At 42.2% G+C, this 13,987-nt stretch overlaps 2 protein-coding genes across 5 annotated transcripts; both read right to left on the bottom strand.

Moving 5' to 3' along the window:
* Nucleotides 1-1,964: 1,964 nt before the first annotated feature.
* LOC127773341 (uncharacterized) lies at nt 1,965-6,588 on the bottom strand. Of its 4 annotated transcripts, none has more exons than XM_052299402.1 (10): nt 6,205-6,588; nt 5,709-5,852; nt 5,486-5,613; nt 4,914-5,189; nt 4,576-4,706; nt 3,874-3,991; nt 3,711-3,803; nt 3,061-3,123; nt 2,882-2,959; nt 1,965-2,453 (listed from the first exon to the last, which is right to left on the bottom strand). In XM_052299402.1, exons 1-10 carry the CDS (start codon nt 6,233-6,235, stop codon nt 2,439-2,441), a joined length of 1,077 nt encoding a protein of 358 aa, XP_052155362.1. In that variant the 5' UTR covers nt 6,236-6,588; the 3' UTR covers nt 1,965-2,438. The 4 variants fall into 4 exon arrangements, with proteins under 4 accessions (XP_052155362.1, XP_052155361.1, XP_052155363.1 ...); XM_052299401.1 differs by having other exon boundaries at nt 3,049-3,123; nt 6,205-6,587; XM_052299403.1 differs by having other exon boundaries at nt 3,049-3,123; nt 5,709-5,818; nt 6,205-6,587.
* A 3,203-nt stretch (nt 6,589-9,791) lies between these two features.
* Nucleotides 9,792-13,773, bottom strand: LOC127773339 (GTP diphosphokinase CRSH1, chloroplastic). The gene is made up of 4 exons (XM_052299400.1): nt 13,247-13,773; nt 11,266-12,198; nt 10,314-10,592; nt 9,792-10,214 (listed from the first exon to the last, which is right to left on the bottom strand). Exons 1-4 carry the CDS (start codon nt 13,649-13,651, stop codon nt 10,077-10,079), a joined length of 1,755 nt encoding a protein of 584 aa, XP_052155360.1. The 5' UTR covers nt 13,652-13,773; the 3' UTR covers nt 9,792-10,076.
* Nucleotides 13,774-13,987: the final 214 nt, after the last annotated feature.

The raw sequence follows: 13,987 nt of genomic DNA, 5'->3' as shown, positions 1-13,987 counted from the left end.
AACACAGCAGAACACACCAGCCAGCTAAATGTGAGGTGATAACGCCAGTCCAGTGGTCACTGATCAGATCCAGTTAGTAATAGTAGTACATTATAAGAAATGTGCCACACAGTTTTTGTTGCTACGTGGAAAATCCAAGCACACAAAAAATAATCAAGAAATAATACAGCTTATCCAGGCTTGCGTAGAACTCCATGAACATATATATAATCAATGGTAATAAGAGCGTACCTGAATGCAGTATGCAGACAGATAGTAGCTATAGCCTATATAGCAAGATGGTGGATTAGTTTGGTCATCTGTGTTAAGCTTCAGTTTTAGCTTACAAGCAGTTCTGTCGCCCAGCTGTTTGCGGTAGACCTGAATGAGACCCGCGCTGTCAATCGTCTGCAGCTTCTCCTTCAGTATCTTCCTGTAGCGATCGTCTTTGTCGTCCAAGCTTCTCATCAGTTCGATCTGATAAGATGGAATGTGTCAAGGATACGTACTCCCTCCTCCTTTTCTAAATGTTTGACGCCGTTGACTTTTTAAAACATGTTAACCGTTCGTCTTATTCAAAAACTTTTGTGAAATGAGTAAAACTATATGTATACATAAAAGTATATTTAACAATAAATCAAATGATAGAGAAAAAAAATTAATAATTACTTAAATTTTTGAATAAGACGAACGGTCAAACATTTTTAAAAATGCCAACGACGTCAAATATTTTGGGATGGAGGGAGTATAAGAATTTGCGGGAAATGAAGAGCATTTCAAGAGTTATCATTGTGAATATATAGAGCTTGTGATTACCTGTCTCTGGAATGCCTCGAATTCATCGGAGCTCAAGGAGCCATTGCTGTTTGCATCGAGAAGATGCATGAGCTCATTAGCATCTTTGCCCCCCCAGCACCAAGGTCTTCCATCACCAAGGGGCGCCATCTCGGTGACGAGGTGGATCAGCGGGAGTGGTGTTGATGGATTCTCCGAGGAGGAGCGACGACGTCAGAGGCGGGATGGCAATGGAATTCCAACACTGTTTTTTTTTGTGAATTTGTGATGGTGAAATGCATGAATTTTTGTTGTAAATTTCGGGATGGTGGAATTGCATTGCGAATTATATGAACTTGAGAATATTTGGGGATTTGAATCTTGTTTTTTTACGCCCAAAACCATTTTTTTAGTCAGACCACTTAGGGTGACCGTTGATTTTTGTAGGCGGATAAAGGTCCTATTTTGAATGGCCGTAAGGTACGGGTGGAGCGCTTGCCCGCTTGGAAAAACAAAATTTGGCCACCTGGAGTAGTGAAAAAAAAAGTAGTTTGCCCTATATACAAGAGCTATTGTGTTAATCACTGCTTTTTAGACCGTTGGATCACTTTTTCAAGACTCTATGTGCTAGACTGCTTTTTTTTAATGTAGTTTTGATGTGTTTCTAGGATTTAGAAACAAGCAGTGATTCTATTCATTTTTTTTACTTCTTAGCTTTGTTTATGATCGTTTGGGCTGTAAACAGGTTGCTCTACGCTCTCCGTAAACTGGAGGAATTGGGAAATGCAGTACTCCTTATACTAACGATTTTCGAGCGAGAGTTGAGTTTTGAAAAACTTTCAGAAAGATGGGCCAGAAATGAATGTGATTGGAAGATTTTGGGAGTACGAAGCCACGTAGGCTTTGCTCACTGTCCATTGGATTAATATCACGATTGCACCATACCATTGTCAGCAAAACCATGGTCAAGGTCAGTCGAGATGTGACAACGGAATCACATGCCCAACACGAGCACCTCACGCACTGTCGATATACTAAAAATTAATCCCATGTTTTTCAGTGTGTTTAATTGAAAACACTAACAGGACAGTAAAAAAAAAGACCATAGCTCACAAATAAAGCATTTGGTCATTTTCCAGCGAGCACATAGAGGATCCGGGGTCGTATCTCAAAAGCATAACAAATTCCCACAACACAACACAACACAACACTAACCAGACACAATTCTGAACTTGTTCAATTGTGAGGTTCACATCATTACAGAAGCTGATTCTTTTGGTTCTGTAATCCTAGCCACCAGTGTCACAATATATCCATTTCTGTTCCAGTTCTCACCAAAAAATTTACTATGCCACAACCCCATTTGATTCTGTAATCCTAGCCACCAACTTCACAATATATCTATTTCTGTTTTAGTTCTCACCAAAAAATTTACTATGCCACAACCCCACTATATAAGAAGAGTACCTAATATCTACCACAGCCAAAGAAAAGGCTGCATCACAATATCCTTACAGATCTCACCAAAAAATTTACGAAGTCACGGACCTACCAGAGTACTAGATATGGTCAATCAAAAGGACATTAGCTGACATTGCAAATTCCTTACCACAGCCAAAAAAACAAGCACAGGGCATAGTAGCAGTTGGTCACATCGCTTGACAGAATCTTTTATCCATAATACCTCACGGAGGAAGAACCTAAAATTCCAGGTGTTTGTCAGCTTATTTCTTATTAAGAGAAGTCTTGGAACTATGAATTTCTAAAAACATTTCTTATTAAGAGAAGTCTTGGAATTATGAATTTCTAAAAACAAGATAAAATTTTCATCACATATGGAAGATGCAGCAAGAGCACCATAAGCGTGCAGTGAATCTTTCGACAAAATGGGTATATAGGGCGTTGCAACCCTATTTGTGGATGTTTGAATGTTCTCTGTGGCACTTATATTTTGCTATGATGTGAATCTATAGAATTAAAAATAAAACTAGCTAGAATCCTAAAAATGGAAAAGTAACACCACAAAATATTACCAAAAATTCAGATTAAGGACTAAGCTTAGCTAAACAAAGATAAATGCCATAAACCACACATAATAGGCAATATAGAAAATGCTAAAAAAACATACCCGCTCAGAAGCATCAGAAAACTCCAATGGATAGGTAATAGATCTAGTAGCATGTCTAACTGCATCATATACCACAAACTGCAAGAAAAAATCAACATGCTTTTGCTAGTTTCAAATGTATATATCAAATTAAGCATTTTAATATTGCATAAACCATCCAAGTATACCTCTAAACCTACATTCCAACTTGGATCGCCACTTGCAAGTAATTCCCAGCCAAGAGAGAGAAGGAACTCTTCAAGCTACTTACAAAAAGTTGACAACATATGACATAGATTTTTTAGCTTCAAATAATATAAAGAGTAAAATGCACCAGCGGTCCTTAAACTTGTCAGGAGGTTTCACTTAGGTCCACGAACTTGCAAAGCGCACATCGAGGTCCCTAAACTTGGTTTATTGTATCATCCCGGTCCAAAGCCGCGTTTGACCGTGGTCTTGCCTACGTGGCACGCCACGTGGACGATGACATGGATTTTTTAAATATTTTTTTCTCCCTTCTTCCTTCTTTTTTCTCTTTTGTGAAAATACGATGACATGGACGATGACGTGTACGAGGCATTTTCGTCTTTTTGACAAGGAAGAAAGAGAAAAAAAAAAGGAAGAAGGGAGAAAAAATAAAAAAAATTATATGTCATCGTCCACGTGGCGTGCCACGTAGGCAAGACCACGGTCAAACACGGCTTTGGACCGGGATGATACAATAAACAAGTTTAGGGACCTCGATGTGCGCTTTGCAAGTTCGTGGACCTAAGTGAAACCTCCTGACAAGTTTAAGGACCGCTGGTGCATTTTACTCTAATATAAAAATGTTCAGAACATTTTTCTTTACCTTGTGTAGAGTGAAATCGTGCAATCCATTGTAGGAAAGAATTATGTCTCCCTGAGAAATGCCTAGCCTCACAGCAGTAGAATCATCATAAACCTAAATACATCAAAGTAATTAAAATGTTCTGCGTATAATAAAGCATATGACTATTGATTTATTGATATACCACAGCTATGATGAAGCCATCATTAATATTGTGATCAAGTTCTATCTCCTCTTGATGGGAAACTTCTATTAGCTCAAAAGCTCTTAACTCCATATTAAGCACTGGACGAGCAATACGACTACAATAAACAAGAACAAAAAATCAATCACAAAAATCTAACTAAAGATAATTGTAGCGTCATTAAATGTCTAAGTTTACACAAGGTAGCAATGTATGTATATATACATATATATGTATAAGAGAAAAAAAAACAACCTATAAACACAAACAAAGAGAGCACTCCTGTAAGAATAGATCAATATCCAGCAGCAGCTGCTGCTTCTGCCATCTCTCTCACACACACCTTTCACCTAGCTCTGATACCAATTGTTAGTAGGACCTTCTGAACTACACACTATAGTCAAGCTGAAACTCTGATTTGTGTTGCTGAAAAGCTTAGCTTGCATTGCATATAGGCATACATATATATAGTACATCTGGAGGCAGCAACTACTAGGCTTGTTGGCTAAGACAGCTTACTGCATAAGACTACTTGACTTACTGACCAAGGTACTTCTAGCTTACTGACAAGGGAAAAACAAACTTAACTTACTAGCAGGTCTAGCTTATTGGAGAAGGAAAAGTTTTACTGACCTATACCGTGCTTACTAGCTATGGAAAAACTACTACTAGTATTGATTCAGAGATTATATGTTAATGAACCTGAACTTTGTCCACATTTCAATGCATGTTTGCACAATTGAAATGGGAAGAATATCAGGATTCGGAGGAGCACCAATTGCCATTCCAACAACATCGCCGTGCTGGTCAATCACCGATCCTCCACTGCCCCACTGCATCAGGGAAACAACAGCAAGTTAAACAAGCAACAAAGCAGAGAAGAATCAAAGAAGCTACTCCCTCCGTCCCATAATGTAGCAATCTAGGATGGGATGTGACCCATCCTAGGACATGAGCATGTCCAGATTCGTAGTCCTAGGACCCATCCTAGGTTGCTACATTATGGGACGGAGGGAGTACAATAACAATATAGAATTTACCGGGGCTAGTTGACAACTGAGAGACAGACAGTAGTACATGTACTCCAAAACATTTGGTGGTTCCTGCCACAAGACTGTGCCACGCCTAGCGTGCATTGATGATTCATAATCCCTTGACAAAGCAAACACATCTTGTCCAAATTTTGGGGTAGAACCAAAATTGGCAGGCTGCAATGGAGTGTCTGACACGACCTCCAACAACATAATGCGGTAGTGGTCATTGAAAAACAGCAACTGTCCATCTAGAATGGTCTTGTTTGGCAAGTGCACAAGCACCTGAAAATATGAGATTTGATTATTATATGGTATTGTATCATATACAAAATAGGCAGGATTATCAGCTAGAATAGCACATCTAAAGCAACAGGAATGAAAAGACGGAATCGAACAATGCAAGAAAGGGAAGTCGAGAGGGTGGGTTAATTCTACAATAGAACCTCTATAACCTCCTGCTGCATGCATGCGCAAATCTATAATTCCCTACCATTAGGTAGGTACATTGAATAAATTGTCATATAGAGTCAAAGCCATGATCATCATTAACCCCCGAGGTTGGGCCGTGGCTTAGTTACCTTGGGTTTGGGGTCGATCAATGCACCATCATCGCACACAGCTTCAGAACAAGTTACAATTGTTGCAGACCTAGTTGTCTCATTCCAACTGACAACGATGCCAGAAAATACAGCAATGATTTTTCCATCTGAAAACAAACCATATGCAAGCTAGCTGCTGGTAATTAATTAGAGGAGATAGATTGCAGTTGAGGATTGTGAGTAGTGAGATCATTTTTTTAACCAGAATAGGTGGTCTCAATGGCAACAACCGAGCGTGCAGCCTTCCTGATCATGAGCTTGTCCGGCGTGCTTGCAACGTCCCTGGCGGTGTAAATGTCTTTTGGCTTCCTCCTACGAGTGCAAGGAATCACAGTACCCGGAGGAACTGAAGGAATAGAGCAAAAGTTCGTTTTTTTTTCCTTCTTCTGTTCATATCATATCCTCCCTCCGTTTCTAAATGTTTGATACCGTTGACTTTTTAGCACACATGTTTGATCGTTCGTCTTATTAAAAATACTTATAAAATATGTAAAACTGTATGTATACATGAAAGTATATTTAACAATGAATCAAATGATAGAAAAAGAATTAATAATTATTTAATTTTTTTACGAATGATCAAACATGTTTAAAAAAATCAACGGCTTCAAATATTTAGAATCGGAGGGAGTATACTACTTCGTATCTTATAATTAACGGCGAGAGAGAAGGAAGATAATAATGAATTGAATACTGACGTGGGATTTTGGAGAGTCTCTCCATCTCCATAATCCAATGATTAACATCACTCGCTTCGCCAGACGTGGGGTACGTCGGGAAGACACGAGGCGGCCGCCGGACTCCACCCCCTCCTGCCGCCGCTGCCTCCTCCACCGCCGCCGGAGGCACCCTCTTGCGCTTCTTCCGAGACGGGCCCCCCACTCTCCCGACGTCTTCAGCGGCAGGCGTCTCCAGCCCTAGCAGCCTTGATCGAAGGCGGGTAAGCCTTCCCCCCTCTGTCGTCGACGGATCACCGGTTGATGGGGAAGCTCCCGCCGCCGCCGTCTTAGGCCTAGTCGGTGGGATTGGGGAGAGACGAGTCGAGTGAAGTCACGAGACGAGACCGACCGGACCGGAGCGGCGGCGTGGTTAGGTTATGTGCGCACAGGCGCACACCGCACCTCGAGAAGTTGGGCTTTTTCTTTTTGGCCCATCAATGGGAAAAAAAACACTTAGGCCCGTTTGATTGGAGGGAGTTTTTAGGCTGTGTTCGGATTCCCTGATTGGAACTAACCCCTCCCGCAAAAAAAACGGAGTGATCTATTAGTACGTGATTAATTAAGTATTAGCTATTTTTTTCAAAAATGGATTAATTTGATTTTTTAAGCAACTTTCGTATAGAAACTTCTTGTAAAAAAACGTAATGTTTAGTAGTTTGAAAAGCGTGCGTGCGGAAAACGAGGAAGAGTGGTTGGGAAACTTGGGTGCCGAACACATCCTTGGATGTGGCTATTAACTAGTATTTTGTTTGGTTGGGAGACAGGAAAATTTTGATGAGATGTGGATGGGGAATTGAAGAAGGCACTCTCTCCATTTCAATACCTAGATAGGGAGGTAATTGGGAGAGAATTCCTCCTTTACTTTGTCTAAACAAATTCAGCCATCCGTTTTTATTAATGGCCTAATCTCCAACTAAATCTCTATCAATTTCCACCACCTCTACCAAACAGGATATTGGATTAAAAATCAAATTCCCATCTTAATCTCCAACTAAACTTCCTATCAATTTCCACCACCTCTACCAAACATAATATTGGGATTAAAAATCAAATTTCCATCTTAATCTCACCTTCAATTCCCTCATGTAAACTCCATGTCCCCTTCCCTCGAGTTACCAAACAAGCCAAGCCCGCGAGATGGCGATGGCGAGCTTGGCGAGGAGGCGCGCGGCGGAGGCGGTTCTGCTGCGGCGATTAATCACGCGCTAATGGACCACTCCGTTTTCTGTGTGTACTATTCCGGTTGGGAACTGGTAATGGCGAACACAGCTGTGTTCGGAAGCCAGCGTTCCTAACCAGATCAGTACGCACGAAAAACGGAGTGGTCTATTAGCGCGTGATTAATTAAGTATTGGCTATTTTTTTTTCAAAAATGGATCAATATGATTTTTTTAAGCAACTTTCATATAGAAACTTTTCTTTTTACAAAAAACACATCTTTTAACAGTTTGAAAAGTGTGCGTACGGAAAACAAGAGGAGAGAGTTGGGAACTCCTCCAACCGAACTCAGCCAGTATTGTTTGGAACATTGAGTTCTTATTTACTTTCGTCATATTCATGGTGAATCTGATTGGAGCTCATGCATTGCGTGCATTTTGCGCCCATACATATACATTACGTACGCCCCCACAGTGGTTGTTAACTTGACATGCATTTTTTTCCCACTAGAATTCATTCAGCAGATGGCTCATCAGAACCAGCCGGAACCACCACGGCGGTAAACTCTGTGTTCCTTGTGGAAGCGGTTATCAGGCATTTAACAGAAATTGGCGACGACGAAGAATCAACAGCAAGTTACTACAATCGTAGTAGAGCTGTTTACCGAAACCTTGCACAAAGAGTGCGGCGACAGACAGAAGGAATAGGAATAAGTGGCAGTACAAGTTCATCTGCTGCTGCTGCCGGTTCTTCTGGTTGGGGCAAGAGGAGCAGGCCGCCATCTGACGAAGGAACAAGTGATAAGACGCCATCAGGCCCATCAGAACCAAAGGGAGTTACCATGGGCATTACGGAGGGTACAAAATATAGATACTCCACTGGCTTTGATATTGCAGAAAGAGGAGAGATTTTGAGGATTCTTACATGTGCCCATATTTTTGAGGATATCTTTACTAAGAATGTGCATGAATTAACAGTGGAGAACCTCAATATCATGTTTAGGTTTTGTGTGATATGTGTGCATCAAGAGCGAGAAGTTCGTCAAAGGCTCAATGTATTACCCCCTTCACAGCGGTTGAGGCAAACAACAACAGCGCGTGTGATTGCTGTTGATACACAGAAGGATTTGCTTGTTCTTGAGATTATACATGATACCTCTGTCTATTTAGTGGGGAAAATCAACGTACTGAGTACTGTAGGTTTGAGCACCCACCCATTCCCATTGCTCCTAGGCCCCCACCATTCCCATTGCTCCTAGGCCCCCACGAACCATGGAGGAGGTTGTACTGTTGGGATGGCCACCTCAGCGTTCGGAATCAGCATCCACAGGGACTGTCTCCTTCATCGGTAGAACCTATGACATGATATGCACTGAGGATTCCAATGTGAAGGGCTACACAATGAAGCTGATGGAATCAGGATTGGTTTGTTCTAATGATATTCTGGAGGTCCACTTTTAAATAACAATGTACAAACAGTGGGAACCTATCATGGAGTCATTGAAAAAAAGGATACAGTGTAAGTTTGGAAGACATCAACCAGTTCTTAACTCGATTTCAAGTGGTATGTATTTGTGCGTCAATTTATATGTTTTGATATTTACACTAGCTCGTTGTGAGTTGAGCTCCACTGATGTTTTGTCTATGAATTTCAGATGACGCGATGGCCGGATGAACAAGCAGGTATGCCTAATTAACTATTAGCATGCATACGAGCTTAGATAAATTAAACCTTTGTTTTAGACCACCGTTGTATAAAATGAAACATAACATTAATATATTTTCACCAAATAATCTAATTTGAGGTGTTATATATATTGGAAGACAACATATATGCACTGTTTTTTATTCACTATTTGTAGAGACAAAATATATACTATAAATATCACTATTGGCATGCTCATTTGATCAATTAGACAGATTAGTGTGGTTCATGATGCTATTGCTAATTAGGTGCTAACAGTTCTGTGCTATATTTGTCATGGTAATGAATAATCCGTGAAATGAACATCAACAGAGATATAACATATATCTATAATTAATGTTATACTTTGCGAGCAGATCTTTTTTAGTCCTTGGTAAATTGATGTATTCTCCTAAATTTATCATTTATTATTCCTGAGCAATAGGAGGCCGAGGAGCAACAACTCGACCGAGGAGCAGGAGGGGAGGATGAGTAGGTGGGATCGTGGAAGCTGCTCTCCAATGTGGGAGCTAGAACGCCATTTCTGTTGGTTGCTGCGCGACCTTGTATCTGAATGCTACTAGTTACTGCGTGTATCGCACTCCATTTCGTATTCTATCACTAGCTAACTAGAGAGTTGCTCTCATGGGCACAAACCTGTAGTTTTAATTAGCTGGAGCTCACTCCGTTTCGTATTCTATGACCTTGTATCTGAATGCTACTAGTTACTGCATGTATCGCACTCCGTTTCGTATTCTATCACTAGTTAACTAGAGAGTTGCTCTCAAGAAATGTGCCACACAGTTTTTGTTGCTATGTGGAAAATCCAAGCACACAAAAAATAATCAAGAAATAATACAACTTATCCAGGCTTGCGTAGAACTCCATGAACATATATATAATCAATGATAATAAGAGCGTACCCTGAATGCAGTATGCAGACAAATAGTAGCCATAGCCTATATAGCAAGATGGTGGATTAGTTTCGTCACCTGTGCTAAGCTTCAGTTTTAGCTTACAAGCAGTTTGTCGCCCAGCTGTTTGCGGTAGACCTGAATGAGACCCGCGCTGTCAATCGTCTGCAGCTTCTCCTTCAGTATCTTCCTGTAGCGATCGTCTTTGTCGTCCAAGCTTCTCATCAGTTCGATCTGATAAGACGGAATGTGTCAAGGATATGTATAAGAATTTGCGGGAAATGAAGAGCATTTCAACAGTTATCATTGTGAATATATAGAGCTTGTGATTACCTGTCTCTGGAATGCTTCGAATTCATCGGAGCTCAAGGAGCCATCGCTGTTTGCGTCGAGAAGATGCATGAGTTCCTTAGCATCTTTGCCCCCAGCACCAAGGTCTTCCATCACCTCTGTGAGCTCCTCAATACTGATCCTTCCATCACCGTTTTTATCAAGCTGGCAGAAAGCACGGTTCGTGCAGTTGCTGTCTCCTTGATCACTAGCTGGGAGGTCACGAAGACGCATAGCTGCTAACTCTGCTGCAGCCAACATGATAGCCTTCAGCCTTTTAGCCTGTAGAAAAGAATTTCAATGAATGATCATTCCAAGTCATCTAGAAATAATTTGTCTATAACTTTAGTCTTTTATAAGTCATAGGGCAATAGATTTTATTTCACTGAGTTCATCCAATAATTTTTTGCCAGGTCGGACCAATTGGCTAGAGCGTATGGCTGTTAACCATAAGGTCGGAGGTTCGAGCTCTCCTTCTAGCGAAGTTTTTCAAAAGTTCATCCAATAATTACAATATGTCATTCACAATTAATGACGTATTGTAGATATGGACGAAATCCAGTGGCGGCGTGGATTTATCCAAAAGTGATATACAACACAATTCCAGTTAAAAGGGTCAGGATCAAATAATCAATCATGTATCAACTAATAACATAAACCAGGCCATCTATGTTGTAAGCTTCTGAAGTAATTAGTAATAGGCTACTGACTATTTTTAAGTAAAAAGGCTCTGTACAGAGTACAGACTATATGTCCTGTATGTTAGTCAGTTAGTTCAAACATATTATGCACTAATTATACTGTGAAGACATTTGTTGATATTTTTCAACTTATTTGAGTAAAAACACTTATCTTACTAATATAAGGGGAGCTACCTGCAGTAATTTGCTAAAGCAAAGAATATGTGCTCTGTTGTATTGCAAAAGGGCAGAGTGATGACAATGAGGAAACTCACCTCTCCAGGATCTGTAAGTCCACCTTTGTAGAGAGAGTGAGATGCCTCTCCACCAACAGCAAATTTATGCATCTCCTTGGTTCGTATCTGTATCTCCATCAGTGGCCTCATCTTCCCAGGTTCACTTACATCGATGGCCACATGCAAGCTCTGGTAACCATTTTCTTTTGGCCGTGTGACATAATCTTTTGTCCTTCCTGGAACTTCTTTCCACATAGCTTGAATGATTTCATGTGTCCTGTGACAAGCCCTAGGGCCCCAGTCTAACGAGCTGCCATCACACCGAGGTTCTAAGATTACCCTTAAAGCTAGTATGTCATTTACTTCTTCTGGTTTTCTGCCATCTTTTACTAGCTTTTTCATAGTACTGAAACGGCTTTTATACCGCCCTTGAATTGAGATGTCTTGCACAATCTGGCTCAACTCGTCATCATCTTTCAGTGCCTGAAGCAACTGCTCCTTGTACGAATCTATTAAGAGCTTGTTCTCAGTCTCTTGGCTCCTCAACCATTGATCAATATGGTCATATGAATGCGGAAACAAATAGCGAAATGAAAGATCCTCTAGCTCCAGTGATAGATTACCAGCTCCAACAGCATGGGCAAGTGGGGCATATATCTTCAGGACTTCAAGAGACTTTATCCGCTGAAGATATCTCGGGAGGCAATCAAGGTGTCTCATCATATCGAGCTTTAGAGCAAGTTCCAAGATAACTGCTCGGATGTCATAGTAAGAAAGACAAAACTTTCTCAATGCACTTGCACTTTCATCATCAAGTACATCAAGCTTTGAAGGGGCATGCTTAAGCCGTAAACTCTCGTGCAGCAAATGAGCTGTGCTGATCCCAATCTCAGATTTGACATCCCTCATGCTTATTGCTCCTGCATCAAGTGCTTCCCTCAGTATTCCGGCTGAAATAACTTCGGCGTCCATCTGCCACCATGTGCCAAAAAAAACTGGTTAGATCTTACAGTTTAAAGTGGATAAATAAACCAGAGATGCTTAACTGTTCTATGACACAAAGAAGTGTAAGTATAAAGTATCTTATGAATTACCAGAACAATACAAGGAAATGAAGAGTTAGAAAATTCTCATGGACAGAAGCCAAACGACAAATAAGGGATAGCTGTTTCGTAACAAGTCCTAACCAATATTATCTTTTTTTTCGCCGGGCTGGCGTGAAGAGCCAGCCGAGATTTATTAAGAGAAAAGGAAGAACAAGTTACAAGCTACAGCAAAGAGCTACATGCCGGCAAAGCCAGCAACACACTTTTACATGGCTGCCTGCCGCTGCGTCAAACGCGAGACGACACCTCCCGGCAGCGAGCTACCACCACTACTACTGCAAGGGCTCGGTTGACTGCTGCAAGCTTCCTCCTGGCACCAAGCCCGCAGCTCCCCACATTCCCCACTCCTCCTCCATAGTCGCACACAGCTGCACAACCGACATTATTATCTTTTTTTAAAAAAAAAAAGAACAAGTCCTAGTCATTAGGAATGTCATTTTTTTACTCTGGTAATGGAAACTACTAACTCATCAATGCCAGTTTAGCTATGATAATAATGGCCTCTACTAGTTGTACTTGTGGTAATGGTAGAAATAAGCACCCAGATGAAAACTGCGAAGCAAACAATAATAATTGGTACTACTAAGTACTAACATAAAACTAAACTGACAATCGTAGCCAATGTGTGTATGACAATTACTGCCACACCAGCAGCAAAATATATCTTGCTTCCAGAGTTTTGATTACAATGGGAATTATGTGACGATGAATTATCCTTTGCTAGAAGCAAAGAGGAGTTGCACCACATGGTTTTAAATGATATCGAGGTACTAGTACTACTTTATCCATAAGACCATAACTCATGTGGATTGCTAAGCTTAATGAGATGAATGAAACTACTAAATTTGCAATGCATTTCACCCAATTCGGCAAGTCGAGCTACAGGATGCAATCATTCGATTCGAGCAAACTACCTGGAGGTCGGCGAGGGAGGCGGCGATAGCGAGCGCGCGAGCGAGAGCCCGGCCGCCGTCGCCGTCGCGGAGGGCGGGGAGGGCGAGCTTGAGCGCGCGGAAGAGGAGGCGCGACGATGACGAGGTGGCCAGGCCCTCCCCCATCCTCCCCGTCAGCTCGTTGAACGCGCCCACCAGCTCCGCCACCAGCCGCCCTCCTCCCTCCGCCGGAGTAGACGACGACGACGACGACGACGACGACGTGGATGGAGAAGAGGCGGCCGCCGCGGCGGCTGCTTGGGCAGGGAGGCGGAGGCGGTGGAGGCGGCGCGGGCGGAGGCTTGGGCGGCGCGGGTGGGGATGCTGCCGGCGACCGCCGCCGCCGGTGGGGATTGCGGCGGCGGAGGTCGTCGCGGCGGTCGCCATGGGGGAGGTGGTGGGGCCCACTGGGAGGGATGAATTGGAGGCGACGTGGCGGTCGTTGACTCGTTGTGTGCTCGAAGCGGATGCGTGAAGTGAAGTGGTGTGGCGTAGCGTGGTGGCGATGATTGGCTTGCACTCTGCCACGTAGGATCCGCTCCTCCGCGGCGATTCTCATCCATGAGTTCGTCGTTTTTTTTTCCATCAAATTGATACTCCCTCCCTTTTATAAGGTAAAACTTTGCAGTATTGCCCTCATTTCTCCGTGGTCATGACCCACACCGGCGGCCGCGTCCTCCGCCCTCAGGGCCGGCCCTAGGCCAGTGCGGGCAGTGCGACTGC

This window comes from Oryza glaberrima, chromosome 5, assembly GCF_000147395.1.
Source record: "Oryza glaberrima chromosome 5, OglaRS2, whole genome shotgun sequence".
NCBI classification, from domain to species: Eukaryota; Viridiplantae; Streptophyta; class Magnoliopsida; order Poales; family Poaceae; genus Oryza; species Oryza glaberrima.
This window is presented reverse-complemented; position numbering and strand designations above follow the sequence as displayed.